At 37.8% G+C, this 22,960-nt stretch overlaps 3 protein-coding genes across 4 annotated transcripts; all 3 read left to right on the forward strand.

The window, feature by feature from the left end:
* The first annotated feature begins 1,171 nt into the window (after positions 1-1,171).
* Positions 1,172-4,182, forward strand: nudt21 (nudix hydrolase 21). Its single transcript, XM_077563770.1, has 7 exons — positions 1,172-1,469; positions 2,318-2,518; positions 2,600-2,663; positions 2,999-3,088; positions 3,240-3,315; positions 3,421-3,535; positions 3,744-4,182. Exons 1-7 carry the CDS (start codon positions 1,348-1,350, stop codon positions 3,763-3,765), a joined length of 690 nt encoding a protein of 229 aa, XP_077419896.1. The 5' UTR covers positions 1,172-1,347; the 3' UTR covers positions 3,766-4,182.
* A 605-nt stretch (positions 4,183-4,787) lies between these two features.
* On the forward strand, positions 4,788-12,541 carry ogfod1 (2-oxoglutarate and iron-dependent oxygenase domain containing 1). Its single transcript, XM_077563843.1, has 13 exons — positions 4,788-5,050; positions 5,928-6,073; positions 6,160-6,206; positions 7,904-8,004; positions 8,090-8,206; positions 10,217-10,308; positions 10,384-10,512; positions 10,576-10,689; positions 10,921-11,000; positions 11,173-11,435; positions 11,521-11,649; positions 12,183-12,241; positions 12,343-12,541. Exons 1-13 carry the CDS (start codon positions 4,888-4,890, stop codon positions 12,490-12,492), a joined length of 1,590 nt encoding a protein of 529 aa, XP_077419969.1. The 5' UTR covers positions 4,788-4,887; the 3' UTR covers positions 12,493-12,541.
* Positions 12,542-12,956: 415 nt separating this feature from the next.
* tradd (tnfrsf1a-associated via death domain) lies at positions 12,957-20,626 on the forward strand. Of its 2 annotated transcripts, none has more exons than XM_077562674.1 (5): positions 12,957-13,063; positions 14,880-15,031; positions 15,510-15,790; positions 17,546-17,687; positions 19,645-20,626. In XM_077562674.1, the coding sequence occupies exons 2-5, from the start codon at positions 14,881-14,883 to the stop codon at positions 19,941-19,943; spliced, it is 873 nt and encodes a 290-aa protein (XP_077418800.1). In that variant the 5' UTR covers positions 12,957-13,063; position 14,880; the 3' UTR covers positions 19,944-20,626. The 2 variants fall into 2 exon arrangements, with proteins under 2 accessions (XP_077418800.1, XP_077418801.1); XM_077562675.1 differs by having other exon boundaries at positions 12,995-13,061; positions 14,877-15,031.
* The last annotated feature ends 2,334 nt before the right edge of the window (positions 20,627-22,960 follow it).

Here is a 22,960-nt window from a genome sequence, read left to right on the forward strand (position 1 = left end):
GAGCGATAACCAACAATTGATATAGTGTGTCTATAGACCCAAAGAAAAGTCCCTGATGCCATACACTTGACCACATACTGACTTTCTCAGTATTGAACATTCCTGACTACAGTGGAGTGGACAGGACTTCCTCTAAGCGTATGTCATGGATGCCAGAGAGAATAAAGCATCTTGTGTTCAGTGAAGACATACTGTATTGTACATTAAAATTGGTCTGCAGTTGCACGCCTGGGTGATAAAACAAGTAGATTTGAACAGACAGACAACACCAGACACTTAGCAAAGAAACTGTAATGCAGTTCAAAGTCAGCTAACAGCTTCCATAAATTCTCTATACAATTTAACAAAGTTATTACAAATGTAACTCAAGAGGCAAATGTGTGGACATAAAAAAAGAAAAACGAGGCACCATGAGTTGCACGAAGCACACCAAGACATTCCTGACTCTACAATTTTTTTGTGCCATGCAAAAAGTGACTGTCTTCCATACTTAATTTTAGTTTTGTAAGGTGTACAGTGAATCAGCTGACATTGACCTGGTACGCTGTAATTACAGAACTGACAACATGATTGGGTTGGCCTGGCACAGGTGGTAGAGTGGTCGTCTCCCAACCCGAAGATTATGGGTTCAATATTCAACTTAATTGTGACTATGTTGAAAAGTCCTTGAGCAAAAATACCGAACCCACAGATGCTGCATCATCAGTAGGTAAAATTAGGAGACAATGTTAAAATGCTTCGAGTACCAAAAGTACTGCTAACTTACACGTGAAAGCCCAAATCAAAGCAAATTTTTATCTTTTCACATGGTTGATGTTGTCCACGAGATCACGAGATTCACTGCAAAAGAAGATAATCAAGATTTATTTTTTTTCCCCAAATGGATTTTCCAGAGGTTTTTCCTTGCCTGAATTGAATGTGGGGGTTGGGGGATTTCCAGGAGGTGCCGTCAAAAGATTGTGAACTGTGGGCTTTATATTTTCCATAGTTGCTTTTGAGATTGATAGGTAATTACAATTTGGATTCCATAAAAAAATATATTGATCGATAATTAATTGACAGAGACTATTATTGTGAAATATAATAAGCCTATATATAAATTGTGATCTGACCAACTTTATTATTCACTCCTACCAGCAGGAGTCGCTAACGGCGGCGCCATTATGGACAAAACATCCTATTTCACCCGGAAGTGGAAAGACAGCGGAAACGACTGTGGACGAGTTGTTGAGTACTGTCCATTGTAGTTTTCTTTATTATTTTTCATTGCTATTTTGTTCATTGCGCTTATTCCAAAAACACGTTTTGGATTTTGTTGAATTCTCAATCTCACTGTGCACACAAAATATGTCGGTTGCGCCTCCCAGTCGCTCGAACACAGGTTGGCCGCGCGGTGGTGGCGCTCAGTTTGGAAGCAAATACATGACCGGCCCGGCGAAGCCTCTCACCCTGGAGAGAACCATCAATCTGTGAGTTCATCGAGATGTTCACAAATCGATTCATGTTGGTGCAAAATGTGTGTTCGAGCCTTAATTTAATGATGATCCAACATAGCCACGCCGTTCTACTAAAAGGAAATGTGATGGTAAAATGTATTTGATAGCCAAGTAATATTTTTTTCTTTGTCTCTTACAAAGCACAGAATACATTTTAACTAAATGTAAAAATCTGAGGTTAGAGTAATCTGAAATGTATGTCTAAATATATTTGGAATTGAATGATCCCTTTTTAAAATAAAAAATTGAGAGCCAATACAAAAGCTGTTATCAAACATTTTGCCTTTATTTTATTGGGCTGTAACAAATCGAACAACTCATTACAAAATAAGTTTGATGCGAAATCTCAACCTCGAAGCTTCACAGGGATAAAGCTTCTACCTGGACTAATGTTGTTGTAAACTCACTTAATTGGCTAACGGGTGGGCCAGTTCACAAAAGCCAACTTGACTTTTTCATTTGCCAATGTCATTTATCCCAATCATCAAAGAGATTATTGGTAGAATACTTGATTCTAAAAACATTTGATAGCTACAGCCCTAGTTAGAAACAAGACATGCTTCTGATTTACTGCAGTTTTACACAACTTCAAATGACAGCCTATTAATGTTGTCAAATTAATGCAGTTTTTCGAACATGGTTCATTTTATGCAGAAAGTGAGTTTGGTTCCTATAGGCAATAGCGATATCCAGTGCTAGTCCTAAGCTCGGGTAAATGGGAGAGTTGTTTCACGAAGGGTTACTGGCATAAAACGGAACACTACTACACTTGTGAAGACAACATTTCAGATAACTGTGATGTAACATGTATGTGTTTTTAGATACCCTCTCACCAACTACACGTTTGGGACCAAGGAGCCTTTGTATGAGAAGGACAGCTCAGTGGCGGCCAGGTTCCAGCGGATGCGCGAGGAGTTTGACAAGATGGGAATGAGGAGGACAGTGGAGGGCGTACTTATCGTCCATGAGCATCGGCTGCCGCACGTCTTGCTTCTGCAACTGGGAACTACTTTCTTCAAACTGTGAGGACTTCATGTTCTTTGGAATCATCATCAGATGTGTTTTCCTGAGTCTAAGTCTGATGTTTTCTTTCTTTGGTGTAGGCCCGGTGGAGAGTTGAGTCCCGGGGAAGATGAGGTGGAAGGTCTGAAACGCCTAATGACCGAGGTTAGGGGAGCAGTTTTGATTAAACAAAATACATTTTCATCACAATGCAAAGGTGTAAGGGCATTATTAAGTATCGGCAAATGTAAGTATTTGTACTCGTCTAAAAGAGGTGGTGTCTATCTGTGCATCTCCCTGCCTCAGAGTGACAAGGACAGTTAGAAATACTTCCATTATTGTTTTTACCCTCACTTTTATACTGCAATATATACAGTTAATCCTAACGAGATTCAATTTATACACTTATGAATTTTAGAAACCAAGGCACCTTAAATTGACATGGTTTCTCTTGTTAAACTTCTCTATTAATCCCAATGTATCATTCATTTGCATGTTAGATTCTCGGACGGCAGGATGGCGTGAAGCAGGACTGGGTGATTGACGACTGCATTGGCAACTGGTGGCGCCCCAACTTTGAGCCTCCACAGGTTTGTCCTTGACGTCAAAGGAATCATAAGATTTGTATTTGTCACCGTGACTTTTAAGTGGCGAGTATATGCAAAATGTGACAGGCAAGCATTGTTTCTTTTTCAAGCAAATGAGTTGCATTTTTACCCTCGAGAATTTTGTGTCTTGCAGTATCCCTACATTCCAGCTCACATTACCAAACCTAAGGAGCATAAAAAACTTTTTCTGGTTCAGCTGCAGGAAAAAGGTTGGTATAGCAGTATATAAATAAATACATGAATAAATAAATGTGAATTAATGATGGAACAGAAATAGAATATGAGCTGAGGTATGTGGGTCGTTTTGTTTCCAGCACTGTTTGCTGTCCCCAAAAATTATAAATTGGTGGCAGCCCCGTTGTTTGAGCTGTATGACAATGCCCCTGGATATGGACCCATCATATCAAGTCTTCCGCAGCTGCTGAGCCGGTAATGTTTTTTTTTTTAAATAGATGTGTTTACTGATGATACAAATAGAGCAGACCATTGCTTTACACGTCACTGAAGTAATTTATTCCATATCCCCTCACTCTATTTGCTTTATTGGGCTGTCAGGGTTTGTATAATGCAACTAACATGATTCTGTGAATCTTTCTTGAAATTAGTCCCAACATCTTTTCTTTTTTTTCTTTAACAGGTTCAACTTCATCTACAACTAAGTGAAGTCCATTTGGCTGTCTCTGTGAGTGCAGCCCAGTTGACGTGAAACTTGAAGATCATGTGGAGAATGTAGAGAAATTACACTTCTCATCTTCAGCTCCACTTTCACGAGAGAAATGTGCCCTGTACTGAATATACTGACAGTCCATGGGGATGTTTAGCTGTGCTTTTGTCAGAACCCCCCCCTTTTTTTTTAATTCTCGAAAAATTTTGTGTTTTTTGTAGAAGATACATTTATATTGCATTATGCTCAGTCTGAATTTAAGTTTTTGGAAAAGGTTTGATTAAACCAATTACTTTGTGTTTACTGTTATTTTAATCTGCATTTGTTTTTTTCTTTTTTAATAAAAAAAAGTCATTTAAATGTGTTTTTTTATTAAGTGTATGGCGATTAAAAAAAATAAATACATCGCATATTTTGGTGCTCTTCCCTTTCAAAATACAGTAATGCAGCTGAATACGATATGCTTTGGGAAACTGTTGGTGTGAGGTGATGCTCAATGAAACTGGATGGGGCGGTAGCCTCTGAGGTCAGTGGGCTAATGTACTATGCTCACGTTTCATACTTGAGTCAAAATGAGTCCGTAGGCCTCTGTATGAATTACCCAACTTTCATATGATCACAACATTTCTAAGACGCTTAGTGTCTGGAGTTGTAGGATGTGTCCTGGAGCCCATTTTTACATTATTCTTACATCAGCCCTCTCAGTATGATTAGATGCAAATTCCATAATCATACAGAAAAGGCACGCTATCATGACACGAGAGCACCTGGATTTGACGAGGATTAATCTAAATATTTTACAAGGTGTTTCATGACCTCAGCGGAGGTATATTTAGTAACATTGGATTGGATAAAGAGCGTTAAACTCCGGCCTGTTAGATGCGTCATGTGGGACTGTATTTATTCAAATGTAGCTGCATTGGACTTAACATGTCTTTAAACATGGATTTATATACGTCCATCCCATTTTTTTTTTAATATTGATACTTTATGTCCATACCTTTAAATGGCAAAAAAACAACACTGACGTCATCTTCATGCGACGCGATGACAGCTTCCACTGACCACCGCAATGGGTGCATTTTAACGCGTTTTCAGTCACTTGTCAAACTCTACAATGACATCTAAAAGGCAACAGGGCGAATATATTAAGTCAAACAAGAAGAAAATGAAGATAAATAACTGCGAAGAAACAGCAGAACTTTGCCGAGTCGTTACAGACGAGAACGTGAAGACGGCAGTGAAGGAAGCATGGAGCCAGAAATCTCACTTCACCCATGGTCCGTGAATTCAACGCAGACCCTAACACGAACAACTTTAGCTTCTAGTTAGCTCAATGATTGCAGCAAAGCTAATACCGACAGCATAGAACATATACGTAGTTAAAAAAAATGTTATGCATGCATTTATAATACTAAAACATCTGTAAACAGCAGCAGCATTGTGTGTTTTTTTTAAGTGAAACTGTTTCACATAGATTTTCCTCAATGATTGTTTCATGTTAACATTAATTTATATCCCTGACTGTTTTACTTTACATTTTTTTATTTAGTCATGGCGAAATAAAATAATGCCGACATTTTCTTTGTGTAATTGTAACTTTACAAAAGTAATGCTCATTAACTTCTTTCCAGACTTTTAGTTAAGTACATTTGTGTATTAGTCAATGCCCTTACATTTAGCAATCAAGATTAAATGAAAATGTGTTTTATTTTAATCAAATATTGTCCTGGAAAACAAACTACCAACCTTTCGTGAACATAGCATCTAATTCACTCAGATAGTTTTAGAGTAGCAACTTGTCATCATTGACATTTTAACATCCAACTGTTACCTAAGTGTTGTCATCCACGTTTACGTTGAAGTATCCTCATACTGCTAACATGGCTGCCACTCCATCTGCCTGTGAGCTATAGCCTATGTCAGGCAGGTAGAGTGGTATCAGTGATGCAGTATCAGAGTATTCCCCCCAGTACGACTATGAGTACAGACTTACAGTTGTGGCATCGATACTAGCCCTTTGTAGCCCTACATTGAACCTAGCTGACAGGTTATGTTTGTTTGTTAATTTTGATTTTCTTTTTTTAGCTAAATAACGAATATTATTTACATTTTCAGCTGCCGATTTCTACATCCAATGTATTTGTTTCACATCAGGTGATTTGGAGTTGGACTGCCATCCTTTCCCTCATTGTGTCATCAAAAACTTCATCAGAAGTGAGAATTTCTTGGAGAATCTGCAGATAGAATTGCTCTCGCTAAACTTTCACGCAAAGTCCAATGATCTCTACAAATTTAAACAGGTGAGCCTTAAACTGGTCCGTGCATAACTTTTACGGCAGTTGGCTACGCTGTCTTGACATTTATTGATTTCCTTTCCCACCTACAGTCAGATGACTTGAGAAAACTGACTGCACCACACATAGCAGGCCTAAGGTGAGTGTTTGTGGTTCATTTGTGATCAAACCAGATGATAACTTACTGACACTGAGTGACAAGCCGACAACCTATTTTTCTTTACACTTTTCAAAAATGATTAGACAGTCACTTCAGCCCTACCTGAGTTAAAGCTGTCAAATAGTCATTGTGGCTATTTTGTGGTTCATTAGTGCCACCAGAGGGAGCCAGAGATTGCATTTTTAACCCAAATGGAGAAATTCCTTTATTTGGAAGGGATAAATCCCAAAGTTACCAATACAGCATACACACTATACTGTGTCCAATATTTATTTAAGCCTATTCAATAAACGTTAGGTCCCCAAGTGCGCATTATGACATCTAAATCAATCTTTTTTTTTTCTCATGTCTAAGGTCTGACAGCAATGTATTTTGATTGTTTTATTTAGAATGCTGCGCATACCAGCCAATGAGAAATAAGATACGCTGTGTATAACTTGATGTAAATATGTGTTTATCAAATGCACCTTCCCAAGCAATCCGCCCTGGTGAATCCAAACCATGTTTAAAAGCAAAATGAATGCTTCCCCTTGGGATCATTTATTATTTATAGTGCAACAAAATGTCATGGCATGTCTGAACAGTGGATGAATTTGCCTCTGTTGAAACCTCCATCAGTTCGAATTGAAGACACATAATCTGCTTGTTTTACACTCTAATGTACATTGAGAGTATAAAAAATACATAGAGTGCATATAAAAAGTTGACACACCCATGTTAAAATGCCTGGTTTATGTGATATTAAAAAAAGAGCATATTATGATAAATCATCTCAAAACCTTCTCCACCATTAATGTCACCTATTACCTGTACAACTCGTATGGGGGGGGATCAAGATGCAAAGTAAAAAATAAACAAGATGGATAATGTGGTTGCACAAGTGTGCACACCCTTTTATAACCGGGGATTTGCTATGTTCAGAATTAACCAATCACATTCAAACTCATGTTAGGTAGGAGTCAGCACACATTCGCCCCCAAAAAATATTTAAAAAAATTCCCAGATCCGTTTCTTCAATTAATATGTAAAGGTTATAGGTCACATTAACTCATTCACTCTCAGCCATTTTCACTAAAACAATCCCCTTCACTCCCGGCTGTTTTACTGGATTTTGACTGATTTTGCAAGGCCCACAGAATATTATGTTCTACTGCTATAAAAAGATAAAACATACCTAAAAAAAGATTAAAGTCTCTTCTTTCATCAGAATATAACATATTTATATCTGTTTTCGTTTCGCAGCAATTAGCATTAGAATATAGCTAAGTTTCATCATTATTCACAAATCTATTTAGAATTCTGAGTATTTGAGGTTTTTTTTCAACATGGTCCTGGTTCATTTCCTCTGCTCTGTTGCCACTTGCTGGCCGTTTGTGTAATAACTACCATTTCTTCAACCGTTCTTTGCAGTTGAGAGGCTGTATCAAAGCCTTCTGTATGCTCTAGCATGAAAAACAAACAAACATAAAAAACGTATAAATATGTCTTTGGGACACTTAAAACATTTAAAATAAAACGTATTTACACGTTTTTGGGAGCAAATGAGTTAATGTCGGAAAAAAAGTTGTGCATTGATTTATCTTGTTCTTGTTTTTTATATCACAAAAACCTTTTATTTGAACGGGAGTATGCAGACTTTTTATATCCACTGATTTAAAATGTGTGCCTAATTCCAGATCAGCACTGTTTAGTCAATTCCGGCGATGGCTTGAGGATGTATTAGGTGTGAAATTGGAGCCCACCGTGGATATTTCCTGTGCCAAATATGAATACACCGGTGAGCATTTAACAGGAGTTATCAATGATATTTTTTAGTTTAGAGTCATTGATCCGATGTTTATGTCTTTCCTGACTGTTTGTAGATATTCTTTTGTGTCATGATGATGAACTGGAAGGGAGGCGTGTTGCCTTCATTCTTTACCTCGTCCCCCCATGGCTGAGCAGTGACGGTGGTTCCCTCGATCTTTTCACAACAGACGGTGAGTTTCCGTTTTAGTTCGGTGGCGGTGGAAAAAATACTCATGCTTTGTATTTAAGTAGAGGTAAAGATACAGTACTTAATTAAAAAAAATACTACTAAAATATAAAGTACTGATTTAGCTCTTCTATTGAAAGGGGAAGTCAACCCCAAATTTTTTCTTTACAATAATACGTACAAAGCGTTCAGATTAATATTGCGTTTGTGGAATATAAATAAAGCAGAAAAATCCACCCGTTTATATCCATCTCAGGGGGTGGCCATTTTGCCACATGCTGTCGACTGAAGCTTTAGAAAAGAGGTGAGCCGTGATTGGCTGTTAACTGAGCCCTGAGCGACTGTGATGTCATTTTCAGTGGACAGCAAGTCAGCAACTGGCAAAATGGCCGCCTTCTGAGATGGATAAAAACGGGTGGATTTGATTTATATTCCGCAACGCAAACATTAATCAGAATACTGTGTTTGGACTAGTGGGGCTGCAGAAAACATATTATTGTCAAGAAAATTTCCGCTTCAAGTGTAAATAAGTACAGACTCTGAAATGTACTTAAAGATATACTTGGCTCATTTATCCATTTTTAGCAGTAAGAAGATATTTTGTCCATAATTAACTCATTCACTCTCAGCCATTTTCACTGAAGCAACCCCCTTCGCTCCTGGCTGTTTTACTGGATTTTGACCCATAGAATATTGTGTTCTATTACTATAAAAACATGGAACCTATCAAAAGAAAGATTAGATTTAATCAGGAAAAAAAAAATATTTCTATCTGTTTCTGTTTTGCAGCAATTAGCATTAGAATATAGCGAAGTTTCATCATTATTCACAAATCTGTTTAAAACACTTTTGGGGGGGAAAAGCCTTTTTGCAACATGGCCCTGGTTGATCTCTTGTATTCTGCTGCCACTTGCTGGCCGTTTTTGTAATAACTACCATTGCTTTAAGTTTTCCCTACAGTTCAGAGGCTGCATTAAAGCCTTCTGTATGCTCTAGCATAAAACAAAACAAAACATGAAAAACGTATAAATATGTTTTTGGAACCATGGTAATATTTAAAGCAGAACATATTTATACGTTTTTGGGAGCAAATGAGTTAATCTGATAACGTCATTATTTTTCATGTACAATCCATCCATCCATTTTCTTGACCGCTTTTCCTCACTAGGGTCGCGGGGGTGCTGGAGCCTATCCCAATACCTTAAAAAATCTGTTTAAAAACACATTTTGCCACTCACTGTGGAGTGCCGACTGGAAATGACATCACACATGCTCAGGAAATTGGTAATGACCAATCACGGCTCAGTTTGCTAATGTCACATGAAACTTAGTAAACCGGTGAGCCGTGATTGGTCTTTTTCTGTGCGCCTGTGATGTCATTTTCAGTCAACAGCAAGAGGCAAAATGTGTTCTTAAATCAAAGGTATTAATTGTACATGAAAAATAATGAGATTATTAAATTAATTCTAGACAAAATATTAACTTTTTACTGCTGAAAATGGCTCAATGGATTAAGTATTCCTTTAAGTATAGAGGTAAAAAAATATTTACTGTCAATAATATATAATAATACCTGTTTTGATAGCTTGATGCAGCAATAAAAACAATTCTATTTATAATTTTTCTTTTGTCATGTCATCATCTGAAAAGTTTTAAGAAGTAAAAAGCCTTTTTTGACCACGTAAGTGTTGTAAATGTTGATAGTAAAAAGTTGAAAAAAAATCCATATTGTGAAATACAGATACCTGAAAAATCTTCTTAAGGGGGAAGTTAGCAGCTTTAAGATTTGAATGTAGCCTTGCCCTCCCCTCTATTTTTCGTTTACCAGAAGTTGATGTTCCAAAATAGTTTCATTGACACTTTGGCCCTCTGTCTTTGAATGGTTGTCCTTCCTCGAACGTGGTGGTTTCTTAAAAACAAAACTACAAAAATAAAAATATTTGTACCTTGCTTCTTCTCACCTTTATAATTCAATGTGACCCGATGTCTTCATTAAAGACATTTGTTTCTTCAGGTCATTTCCAACCACAGAGTGTTGTCAAGTCTCTCGTGCCTTCTTGGAATACGCTCGTGCTTTTCGAAGTGTCTCCAGTCTCCTTTCACCAAGTGAGAATGACATGCGTTATCTGTCTTGCCAAAGAGGATAGGGGAATAAATAATTAATATTTTGTGCTTATCCAGGTGTCTGAGGTGTTATCACAGGACAAGTGTCGTCTGTCTCTCAGCGGCTGGTTTCACGGACCGTCTCTGGAGCGTCCTCCTCGCCACATCGAGGCTCTCGTCTCACGGCGCGAACACTTACCGAGAGATGTGAGTTCAAACGCGCACGTGCGCGTGAAGTGAACTACACACTCATTTTGGTGTCTATTTCAGGAGACGTTGCTGCTGGAGTGGGTCAATCCACTCTACCTGGATATTTCATACCAGGAGCAGATCCAGGAAGAGTTTGAGGAAAGCTCTGAAATTCAGCTGAAAGATTTTCTCAGGGTGATGCGCTCTCTCTGTTTTATGTTTTCCAGTAATTTTCCAAGGAATCGCTCACAATCCTAACAGTAATCGAACAATAACTACTGTGTGTACCCCTAAGAATTATCTATAGGAATTAAAAGTATTGCTAATAATGTTGATTAGAATTCAAGCTAAAAAGAAAACAGGAATTTACTTTGGAGGTTTCATTTTGGTTCCTCCTCCTGATCGTCCGGATGATTGTGTCATCAGGAGGAGAAATTCCGACAAGTGTGTGAAGCCGTGCAGTTGGCTCAGATCCAGTGGACGCGGAAAGGTCCGGCCAATAAGAGGTGGGGAACTTTTAGACTATAAATGACAATCTTGTGGGAGCATTCTATTAAAAATATTGATTGTGAAAAGAAATTCAAGTGTTTCTGAAAAATCTCATGGCATGTAAGATGAACCACGATGTGTCATGGGTTGACTGGACTCGTTGACTATGTTGAGCACTGTTGCGTCTAGATGCTACGAAGCAGCCTGTCTGGACTCCGTACCCGAGTGTGTGAGTGCTTGTTGGGAGCTGCTTCATTCAGAAGCGTTCTTCCTGCTTCTGTCCAATTTTACGGGCCTTGGATTGCACTACCTGTGTCCTGCTGATGATGATGACGACGACGACGATGATGATGATGATGGTGGTGGTGAAAATAAAGACAAAGAGAAGGAGGACAGCTGTGAAAAGGATGACAAAGCAACAGGGTCCTCAAATGAAGCAAGCAAAGAGTCAGGTTCATGAAATTTATTTAGCTCCTTTCGTTTTTTTTTTGTTTTTTTTTGTCTTTATGCTGAATGTTTTTGTATTCCTCCACTTAGAGCCAAGTACACCCAAGTGTTGTGGTGAGCTGCGACGATGGTCCCACGGCAGCTACACTTTACTGCACGATGGAGAGGCAGCGCGAGCGGAATTCGCACTAGACCTCATTTTACCTTTCAGCTGTGCGGGTCAGTTGATACGAAAACTGTGACAACAAATCACCTTTGGAGTGAAATGAGTGGATTGGTGACACGTGTATCACTATCACAATCACACACTAAGCATTCATAACATTTCCCTAGACTACAATGTGTCCAGTACATGAAATGGATGTTAGATTTTTTTTTTTGTTTGGCCGTCCAATCATGTTTGAGCGTCTGTTGCCATCTCAGTCCAATCTGCCTTGAGAATCAGCATTGCTGATAGGTTATAATATTTTGCCGGTCGATGCAGCTTAAACGATATTAGCAATGGGACAATCAGATTTTAACTTCCCCTTCAGTGGACCGAGAACGATGTCAGCATTTTTTCCCTTGTCTAATTGGTTGGTCAGAGCAAACCAAGTCTGATTACCAAATCATGTCTGTAGCAATCTACACATATTGACACATTTGGTAAGCAGCCTTTCTGGCGAGTATGATGTATTTTATTTAATTAGTTAATCATAAGAGACATGAAGTGGATGGATGGAAATGATGACTGACAATTTTTTGATTTTTAGGTTGGCAGTCAGAGTTCGGAGGCTTCAGTTGTTACGTTGCGAATGAAGAGGATGAGGAAGTGAGTGTTTTGAATTTGTATATTAAGGATATTTTAGAGATACATATGCCGTCAATACTTATGTGATCATTATAATGTTTTTTTTTTCTGCTTGTTTAAAGCTGCTGACCATCTATCCAGAAGATAATTCCCTCGCTCTGGTCTATAGAGACAAAGAAACCCTCAAATTTGTCAAGCATGTCAACCACAGAAGCAGCAGTGATTCATCTACCGGAGTATTCTTTGACTTTTCCTTTGTGTATTATGAATAAAAGTTTACATGCATCTCTTTTACATTTCTATTAAAAACATTTTTTAATAGGTTTTGTGATTACCACATCTGTTTCGCAGTGTGTTCTCCGGGTATTCTGATTTTCCTCCCACATTTCAAAAACATGTACACTCACAAGCATTAGGAAAATGAATAAAGCACTTTGTGAATCACTGTAATAAGAGGTTAAAATTAAGACATGGAAGTTCCATTCTGGTTTTAAAATAGAGTGCATGACAATAATTGTCTGGTCTAATCATTTCATAGTTGTATTAAAGAGAGGGAATACATCTACATCTTGCCTCTCATGAAACATTTATACGTTATTTATCGGTAGCTGCAAATAACCCAGAATGAATGGCGCTGCTGCCCTACTTTTTAATCGAGTTTTTTTTTCTTGCCGGAAAAAAATCCACTTCCTTCCGGTTTTTGCCTCTCCCTGAGTAGGAATTCACCAATCAGAATGGTTTATTTTCCCCCCTTTAGCCAATAGGACGGGAGAATGCGATTACCGTATCAGTAGGTTAGCTTTAGGAGGAAGCGTCACCGGACAGTATAACAAAAGTTTTTAGGTAAGTTCGCGTACATTTTAGTAAACAATTACGTTGCATATTCGGCCCAGTGAATAAGTGCTACAAACGCTGTTGTGTTAGTCACTCGTAAAATTACATTTGATTCTCACCCTCTGTCTCGTTGACTAAGTTTTACGGTGTTGTAGTTGTTCCTGTTGTGTCTCAACTGCTGACTATCAACAAAACAACTACAAGTAAATACTGTACATTATATGTATTTAAACTTTCTACAACAGTCACATTAGTGTAACTTTCACCCCTAGTGATGTTATTAGTTGTAAATCATTTTTTAAACACATTTAATGCTACAATTTCAATAAAACGAACATTTCGGTCTTATTTTTCCAGAACTAAAAATGAAAATGAAATCCATATAAATGGATATAAAAAATATTTCAATCTTATTCAGACTGGTTTGGGTCCGGGATCTTTTGATGCATAAAGCTTAATTTCCATAGTGCCTTTTCTCTTTTTTAGTAGGGTAAAATATTCCATTTTTGTTTGTTTTTCTAGGAGGCTAAAGTATAGTGTTAGTATTTTAAGTATGTTATTGGAAGCCTCTGTAACATTTAGAAAATATATCAACTACTGTACTGTACCATACTGGCAAAAAAACAAAAAAAAACATGTACAGTATAACACACCTAGTTGTTGATATTGATTATGTGTGTTTGACACTTTAATTGGAGGAGTCAATGATTGTTTTCATTATGAAGTAGAGATGAAAATGTTGGTTGACGAATCTGTCTAGTTCAGGATTACATAGAATTTGTCATTGCAAAAATAATGTCTGTTGCAAGTAGTGCCCCAGTAGTTTTAGTAGTTGGGGGTTGGAAATTCAACACCAGCCTTCCTGTGTGAAATCTAAGTTGTCTATAGGTGTGGATGAATTTGAGTGCAACCCTAAAGTGCTATACAAGATAAATGGATGGGAAATAATGGCAGTAACATCACCTGTTTCCCCACCGTCAGAAGTTACAATTCTCTAGTTTGTAATACCAGATATAAAGGAAATCCTAACTCCATCAGAATGAGATGACACAACTAATTAGTTGGAACAAAACTTCACATGGAGCATTCTTCCCAATCAGCTAAGCAGACTGTCCAGGCAGGAACAGTAGAGGTTGTCTTTTTGGCAGCAAACGCTGAATGATATATTTTAAGCTCCCGATGATCATTTAATCCTCATACCGCTGCTGAACTAATCTCGCAGTATACTTTCAGAGCACCGGTAGATTAGATTGCATATAATTAAATACTGGTTAAGTTGTTGAGATTCCTACAGACCCAAGAGTCAAGCGTACTGTGTATTAGTGAAATATGAGGATGTGCATAATCCAGCTCAAATGATGCTCTTTCCATGCGACGCCTTCTGCATCCTGTGCATGGAGAGGGCGTAAATGAAGCGGTTCATCCAGTGTAGAGGAGGGAGGCCAGAGAGTCTTCAGATTAAAACACATTTTTATGTAATGAAGGTTGCAAGAGGAGGCCGGGGCAAAGATGGGAAAAGGTGGGATGAGGCTTTTGCGAGCGGGTAGCCTCATTCCACTACAGGAAATGACGGACTGTGCATTTGATACCTGGGCCTTCAGTGGGGACTTACTCAACTTAATCCACCTCTTAATACCACCGCTATCACGTCATAATTATAGAAACCATCAATGCGATACAAAAAAATGCAATACAATGACACGCAACTGTCAACTGCCACAGACAGTGCATCATTCGAAGCAGTTCAGAATCAATATTTATGTAATAATCCTGGCCCTGGGAAGATTAGACTGACTTGATCATGTGGTTGTTTCCATATCCATAGGATGGCAGACAAGGTTTTGGATCGAGGACCCTGGACAGGATGTGCCGTTCTGTTTCTGCAGTCACTTTGTCCAGATGCAAACCTGCTCTCGCTTTACAAAGACGAGGAGGGAAAGTTCATCCTTTACAAAGTCATCAAACTGACTCTCATAGGTGATGAGTGAAAATTTTAATTTGAACCTACAGTACAGTATAGAAATGTACAGTGTCTCAAAACGTGAGCACACCCCTTAGATATTTGTAAAAGTAAAATAAGTACTTGGACATAAAGAAGCAGAGTTTGAGCAAACAGTAAGAAAATAAGCACTCAATTGCTGACACCCACGTCACTCACCAGCCCAGTCATACACACTCAAAGTCACAGTTGGAGTAGAATGTGAGGAAGAGGACTTCAAGTGGATATAAATAACAACTGCACCTCACATATACTGTATTTGAATTAGAAGACAAGATGAACTTTTTTTTAACAAAGTATAATCAATAGAATACTCAATTCTAAAAATATATTTTATAGCTGCAGCCCTAACCTAACCTAAGTATAATTCCTTTCATGAGATACTGTACATCCTGCGTAACGCTATATTAATTGGTTCATGTCGCCTTTATTTCAATGAGTGTGTTTCACGGTCAGATTCCGCCGGAGGTCTGGACGGGTGCGAGATCCTAAAGCTTCACGATGCCGATCCCTTCTTCGGAGTGGAGGTGAAGTTTGTGGACGTAGTAGCGTGTCAGCAGTTCCTGGAGAGCTACAGCTCCGGGGCCGTGCGTCAGTCCATCTCCCAGCACGCCTGTCGGCTCCTCGCTCTGGCGCAAGAGTTCACCGTGGAGACCCAGCTCAAAGCCGGGACGCACGTCTTGGATCGATGTCTGGACAAGCTGGAGCTTTGTCTGCAGCAAATTCAACAGTCACCGGTATGCATATTTGTTTTTTTATGGGGTAGCAAAAGTAGACATACTACTGTGAGGGCCCAAGAGCTCATTAGAGCGGTACCATAACAAAAATATGCAGCAACCATTACTTTGAGATTTGTTTTCCTCTACCTTTCGTCTTTCGTTTTTGGATTTTTATTTTTGGTAATGTTTTACACTTCATTTTTCATAAATTTTTATATTGTTCTGCCTTTCTTTCTTTTTGGCAATTTTATGGACACATTATGGTCATTTTCTGCATCTCTTATTCCTTTTTTTGGACGTGTGGCTATTTTTGGACATTATTTCTGCCTTTTTTGCTATCAATTTTCAGACATTTTTGTGGGCATTTTATGGTATTTTTCAGGATTTCTTCTTTTGTTTTGTTTTTTGACATTTTATCGTTATTTTTTGAACGTTTTCTGACTTTTAAAAAAAATTCAATTTGCGGACTTTTTTTTTTGCCAATTCCAAAGACACTTGTATTTAATTTTCTGACTTCTCTTGTTTTTGGACATTTTATGGTTAGTTTTTGAATGTTTTCTTTTCTGCCTTTAAAAAAAAAATCTCTGACATATTTGGCAATTGGGCATTTTATTGTATTTTTTTTTCAACTTTTCATCTACCTATCGTCTAATTTTTCTGACAACTTATAAATTTGGTTTCTGCCATTTTTTAAATATATAATTATTATTATTTTTTAGGGGTGTTAGAAAAAATCGATTCAGCAATATATCGCAATATTACAGCGCGCAATTCTCGAATCGATTCGATATGCAGCCGAATCGATTTTTAAACCAGATTTTTTTTATGGGAATATTCAACAAAACGTCTTACTTGGGGTTTAGATTCACACATTAAGCCTGGAAGAACGTTATATTAATGGAACATTAAGCCTTAATATTTTATTTCAGTGCTGTTCAAACATGAACCAGACTGCAACCTGTTTGTTAAATGCAGTGGCTCAATTATAAGCCTGAATTTTCAGATAAATAAATATATTTTCATACAAATCTTACAGTGTACATGTACAAGTTAACTGATTAGTATTTTCTAAATTTGAGTCAATTTTTTGGGGCAATAATCAATTTATAGATTCGCATCGGGATTAATCGGTATTGAATCGAATCGTGACCTATAAATCGTGATACCAATCGAATCGCCATGTACTAGGCAATTCACACCCCTATTATTTTTATTTAATCATTTATTCATTTAAATACTATTTTATCTAAAAAAATAAAAATGTAAAAAATATATCAATTACTGCTAATTATTTTTTAGTGACCTGAGAGCACACAGGAGAGGTACTAAAGAGCCACAGGCTGCAGACCCCTGACCTAAGTAGAAGTACAGATACTCAAGTAAAAAATAAATCGGTAAAAGCAGAACTCAATCCTTCAAGTTAAAAATATGTTAATTAACTCTGGTGTTAAGATTCCATCACATGGGGTCCACTCATGCGCGCCACTGAATGATGACACAAATGTGTGCCATTTAAAGCTCCCAGATCAACACGGCAAACAAATTACATACAGCGTAAGAGATGTATGTTCAGAATGTATTTTTTGTAATAAGTTTAAATGTGTTTTAAGTATGTGTGAAGGGAAATATTAGATGGGGAAAAAAAGTTTGATATGGTCTGTCTATATAGCAGATGTTCACCTGGTGTGGGTGAGCCCGGCTCGCTGGTAGCACTGTATATTTTTGTTACAAGTTTGTGGCCGTTGGAGCATCTTTCCTCTTATTTCCTGACAGCCCGGACGCCTGCGCGACGAAGAGATCGATCGGCTGGAGGAGCGGCTGCGTCGCGACGTTCTCGGGTCTCCTCCACCCCAGCAGATCCCGTTCATACAGCAAGTCCCCAGCAACTGCTTCAGGTTTCAGAATAAAGTGTTTGGTGAGTCCCGGGCTTCTTTTAAGTCTTGTGAGTGTGACGAAGACGGTTGAATTCTATTTAATTATGGCTCTACTGTATGTTTTTATAAAATACAACATTGTGGAGCGCTGTATTTCCGACATAAAACACACAATGTGCGAGTAATTGATGCTAAAAAGATAATTTCCTGTAGATGCCACAAAATTATATATATATATATATATATATATATATATATATATATATACAGTATATATATATATATATATATATATATATTTAACAGGTGGGTGAAACGACACTCATTCCCTAGCTTTATTGGCACAACATGGCGCCAAAGCAATAGTTTTATATTAGACATGTTTTTGGCCTGAGCACAAAACAATACCTGGTCATTCTGGTTGATTTTTTTTTTTTTAAACATAAACCACAGTGCAAATTTTCAGAGAAGAATTTGTGAGAATGCGGGGGTTCACTGTTCTCATAACCTGATCAACTGCTATTGAAAAATACACACACACACACATTGGCCTGTAATATTCCAAAACTTGAAAGAACCCATGTAATGTAATATTTAGTAATGTCAGTGAACATCTGCTGTATTTGTTGTATGTTTATTTTGCTGGCAGCACACAAACTCTGCGCAGTTTGACAGATGAATCTTTAATCCAACCATTTATGAATTGATGGTCACAATCTAAAGATTAGTGGCATGCCAGCAGATAATTTATGTGGATTGCATTAATTTGAAATTGCCAGCTTTCTACCGAATTGTCATATTCACCGTGGATCAAACCAGGGCTTAAAGCCCGTTTCTCACTGAGGGGGCAAACGTTTGTGACGCTAAGCGAATGTTGATTTCTCGTCAGGGTTTGTTCATGTTCGCAACGTTTGCTAAACGTTTGCCGACATTCATCTATTCTAGAGTTTTAATGTTTTTTCATGTTGCGAGGAGATTTTAAACATGTTCAAAACACGTACAAAACAAGGAAGATTAAAGCGCTAGGCAAACGTTTAGCTAACATTTGCGAACCTTGAACGAACCCTGATGGGGGCGCGAATTAACTGCCTTCGCCAAAACACTCGCAAACATTGACCCCTCAGTGGGATGGAGGCTAAAGTAGTAGCTACGAAAACCGACCCTCAACCCAAACAAATACCAGCAAATGTAATACAAGAATAAAGTTGAAGGTTGTCATTTTATGACACTAAATTTTCGATATTAGGAAAAAACAATTTCAAGAGGGTTGCAAAAAAAAAAAATGATGGCAAAAAAATATTATATTCTTGTAATAAAATCTAAATATTATGAGAAAAACAGTTGTAATTTTAAGAGAATTAACTTGCAATAATTTGGGGATTTTTTACTGTTACTTTAGAATATGACTCATGTAAAAGCACAAAGTAGTCCTCCAAATGTAATTTGGAGGACTACTTTGTGCTTTTACATGTACTTAAGTACTCTTTGAAAAAAATACTCGATTACTGAGTAACTGGTGAGGAACTTCTCATTTATTATTTCAATCAATAGGTACGCTATCAATACTCCGTTAGTTGGCATTTCCGAATGTTATATTTAAATTGTAGTTTACTTCTTTAAATTTCCTAATCAATATTTCACAGTAATGACAAAAAATACAATGTGTAGACATGTATTTTACTAATAATACAAATTAAATTGTTAAAATTTTTGTTGTCAAATAAAACGTAAATTTTCATTTTATATTTTAAATTATGTTATTATTATGTTATTACGATTATGACATGTTATCTAAACATTGGTAGATAGAGTGCTACTCGATTACTTTTGTAAGCGTATGTAATAGACTCTCACTGTATAAAGCAGCTTTTAAAACTTTTCCCATGAGTTTAAAGAGCATTTCAAACCATAACGGGTTGGGAGGTGTTTGTTCGTAAACCCTCTGTTTACGTAATCACAATTAAGTACAGTTTGCGTCGATGTTTTTATTTCCATCAGAGGACCGAGTGCTGACGGCGGCAGATGTTCAGAGCTTCGCTAATGGAGTGGGTCGTCAGTGGAAACACGTGGGGAGGACCCTGGGGAGGGAGTGCCGCGCGCTGAAGGATACGGCCATTGACAACCTGGCCTACGAGTACGCCAGGGAGGGCCTGTACGAGCAGGCCTATCAGCTCCTCAGCCGCTTCATCCAGGCGGAGGGACGGGCGGCCAAACTGGGCCGGCTGGTCAAAGCGCTGGAGGACTGCAAACTCACCGGCCTGGCCGAATCCATTCTGGACGTACAGCCACGAGACTAACGCCGTGCACCTTTTTTTTTTTTGTAGCATATGAACATGGAGGCGGAGCGCTCGCCAAGGGGGCGTGCCTCGACCTCTGTTGACGTTTCACATGCAGAGTGTCTGTTCTTCATTGAAATCGTTGAAAAATGATTCCTGCGTGCATGCGCGTGTGTGTATTTCTGATCATAACTAATATCAGTGGTGTCCTACTCGTTATCGTCGTCAATTGAACAACAATTGAAAAGCTTTATAATGACATTGAATCTGTTTACAAGACAAGGCAAGGGACTGCTGAAGGTGAATTTGCGACTGCCAAACCATGACTACGCCGGGTTCCACTTTATCGCACATTAAAAGGAAATCAATTGATAAAGATCTAGAATTTTTTTTCACTCCATGTTCTACTTTCACAATAGTTCTCAAAACCTAAATGACAATTCTTCGCACAACAATAACGTCTTTTTGTACTTGCGGGCCTGATTGAGCTCCATATGGGTTTGACACCACTGATTTAGATGGTGGATTCTCCACAGTATTTTTGAATGATTTCACTGTTAGTTTTGTTTTAGAAGTCGTTCTACATGTGGAACCTGTTGAATCTCCTTTCTAATTAATGACTGCACTGCACAACTGAAGGTTAGTGATTCTCCCCCCTCCTCCCCTTTCTGTACAAAATGTACAAATTAAATGCTTTAAAAACATTGTTTTGGCATGTTTGTGTTGGAGGTGTTAGTGCAGAGGTGGCGATACTTAAAAAAAAATAATAATAATAATTTTTTTTAATGTGGTAAAGTAGAAGTGCTGTAAGGTAAATTCAGAGAAATGTTGATACATGGTTAAAGATAATTGCAGACTGAAAACCTTCTGTTGTACTAACTTGTTGGGGTAAAAGCGTTTTAACGCTTTGTCACGATTTTTGTGTGTTTCATCTTCCTCAAATCTGCGGACGTGGCTGCTTTAGAGCGCCTCGTTGTCGGCCCTGAGTGTATGCACATCGCACGGTAGGAAAGGAGAGATACCTGTTTATAAATAGAGCAGTAAGGGTAAAAAAAAAATCATCAGAAAATGAATAATCAAGCAAAGGAAAGCTAAATAAAAAGATTGCCAACAAGTTTATTTAGAATGATACGTTCTATGCGTATTCTGATTAATATTGTGCTTGTGGAATATGAATTAAGCAGCAAAATCCACACTTTTTTATCCATCTCAAGCAAGGTTATTTTAGTTAACTAAAACTAACCAAAAAAACTAAAATTCAAAAAACAATTTCGTTAACGAAATAAAATAAAAACAAAAATGCTTTTTAAAAAAACGAAAATTAACTAGATATAGAAAAAATGCCCTTTGTTTTAGTCTTTAGTAATCAATTTAATGCATGAGCCTTTGGGGATGATTTATTTGGATTTTAACTGAAATAAGGATATTTGAAAATGTGTCACACAAAAGTGACGTCATCTAGCAGCAGCCTTGAAAACTAATTAAAATGAAAAATTCCCAAACTATAATAACCCTGATCTCAAGAGACGGCCATTTTGCCACTTGCCGTCCATTGAAAATGACATCACAGTTGCTCAGGTAACGACCAATCACGGCTCAGCTTGTGAACGTCACATGACCAGACTCAGAAAACAGGTGAGCCGTGATTGGTTGTTATCTGAGCCCTGAACAACTGTGATGTTAAATTGCAGTCGGCCAATGAGTTGGACAAAAACAGGTGATTTTATTCTGAACCACGAACCACAATGCTGTGTTTAGCGTAGTGAGGGCATATTTTAAAGACCATTTTTGACTTCCTCTTTAACTACTGTCACCATAGTACTTGTATTGTTACTTCCCATAACTGCTTTAGTTCAATTAAACCTGAAAACAATATTTTCTCCAAATTCCTACAGGTATAATTTGGTGTTAATCCTCCCTCCTTCTCCCTTGCTCTCATTCCCATCACTCTCTCTCTCTCTCACACACACACACGTGCGCACACTAATATGATTAAACTGCTGATGTTGCTGTGGTGTGTGCGCTAGTGTCACTTTGTTTCGGGGCAGTGAGGCAGATATTTAGGCGTGTGTTTGTGTGTGTGTTTCGAGGTTTTATCTCCACCCAAATTCACTGATGGATGAAGTTGCTGCAGCTTGAGCTTGTCTGGTTTCATTCAGATCCACTGTAAAAGCCCAACCCCCTCTTTTTTGTATGCCACTTGACTGTCCATCCAGATGTGACTTGTGGATTACGAGCTTTTAACACACACACACACACACACTTTCTCCAACGCAGACATAAATAGATTGCAAAGTTATGCAAAATACATTCCTCTTCTTTTAGCAGTGTAACCACAGCTGCAATTGAGATGATTATTTGAGAGTTTATATAGAAATTGACAGTGGCACACATCCAGGCTTTTTAATAGCTGACTTGTTAGAACGGTCCAATTCTCAGCTTTCACCACACTGATTGCAAATCTGTGAAACTGATTACATACTCATTTCACTGTAAGAGGGCAATTCATTACGTACACCTGCGTGTCTTTCCAGTCTGTCTTTACAAAGATAATATTGCCAAAGTTTTTACACTTATCATTTATATTACTATTAGGCCTAAAAATATTAGTGAAGCACTCATTTTGCCCAACTTAGAATGTAGGTGTCATAGTGTTACGCAAAGCTATCCTAGTAGTGTGCAAAAAAAATGTCACAAAGTAACAGTAGTGGGAAAAAAACATTAAACTGGGGTCAGGTAGGACAAGCATACGCGCAACACACCCTATTTTCTAAAATGCTTCAAGCAGGGTTTAAGACTAACATTTTATATTTGGAGCATAGTGGCCCCCTAACCTGAAATTTTGGGGCCGGAAGTAGAAGATTTAGGGACAAACACTGTAAATTGACTTACAAGTAAATATTTATTCCACCCATTTTCACTAGGCTGGAGTGTGGAGCAGAAATTAGTCAGGAACAAAAACATTCAAGAATAATAAATTATGATGTTTTTTTTTTTTTAATCTGTAAATGTATTGGCTTAAAAGTATACTTGACTCA

This window comes from Vanacampus margaritifer, chromosome 4 (genome assembly GCF_051991255.1).
Source record: "Vanacampus margaritifer isolate UIUO_Vmar chromosome 4, RoL_Vmar_1.0, whole genome shotgun sequence".
In the NCBI taxonomy this organism is placed as follows: Eukaryota; Metazoa; Chordata; class Actinopteri; order Syngnathiformes; family Syngnathidae; genus Vanacampus; species Vanacampus margaritifer.

What these genes read in the sequence shown, in the direction of transcription:
- nudt21 (XM_077563770.1), top strand. Translation starts at nt 1,348, where the DNA reads ATGTCGGTTGCGCCTCCCAGTCGCTCGAACACAGGTTGGCCGCGCGGT. An exon ending in GGTTCAGCTGCAGGAAAAAG is followed by an intron (nt 3,316 to 3,420) that starts GTTGGTATAGCA and finishes TTTTGTTTCCAG; the next exon opens with CACTGTTTGCTGTCCCCAAA. An exon ending in CTTCCGCAGCTGCTGAGCCG is followed by an intron (nt 3,536 to 3,743) that starts GTAATGTTTTTT and finishes TTTCTTTAACAG; the next exon opens with GTTCAACTTCATCTACAACT.
- ogfod1 (XM_077563843.1), top strand. Translation starts at nt 4,888, where the DNA reads ATGACATCTAAAAGGCAACAGGGCGAATATATTAAGTCAAACAAGAAG. An exon ending in GAAATCTCACTTCACCCATG is followed by an intron (nt 5,051 to 5,927) that starts GTCCGTGAATTC and finishes GTTTCACATCAG; the next exon opens with GTGATTTGGAGTTGGACTGC. An exon ending in TGCCAAATATGAATACACCG is followed by an intron (nt 8,005 to 8,089) that starts GTGAGCATTTAA and finishes GACTGTTTGTAG; the next exon opens with ATATTCTTTTGTGTCATGAT.
- tradd (XM_077562674.1), top strand. Translation starts at nt 14,881, where the DNA reads ATGGCAGACAAGGTTTTGGATCGAGGACCCTGGACAGGATGTGCCGTT. An exon ending in CATCAAACTGACTCTCATAG is followed by an intron (nt 15,032 to 15,509) that starts GTGATGAGTGAA and finishes TTTCACGGTCAG; the next exon opens with ATTCCGCCGGAGGTCTGGAC. An exon ending in AGCAAATTCAACAGTCACCG is followed by an intron (nt 15,791 to 17,545) that starts GTATGCATATTT and finishes ATTTCCTGACAG; the next exon opens with CCCGGACGCCTGCGCGACGA.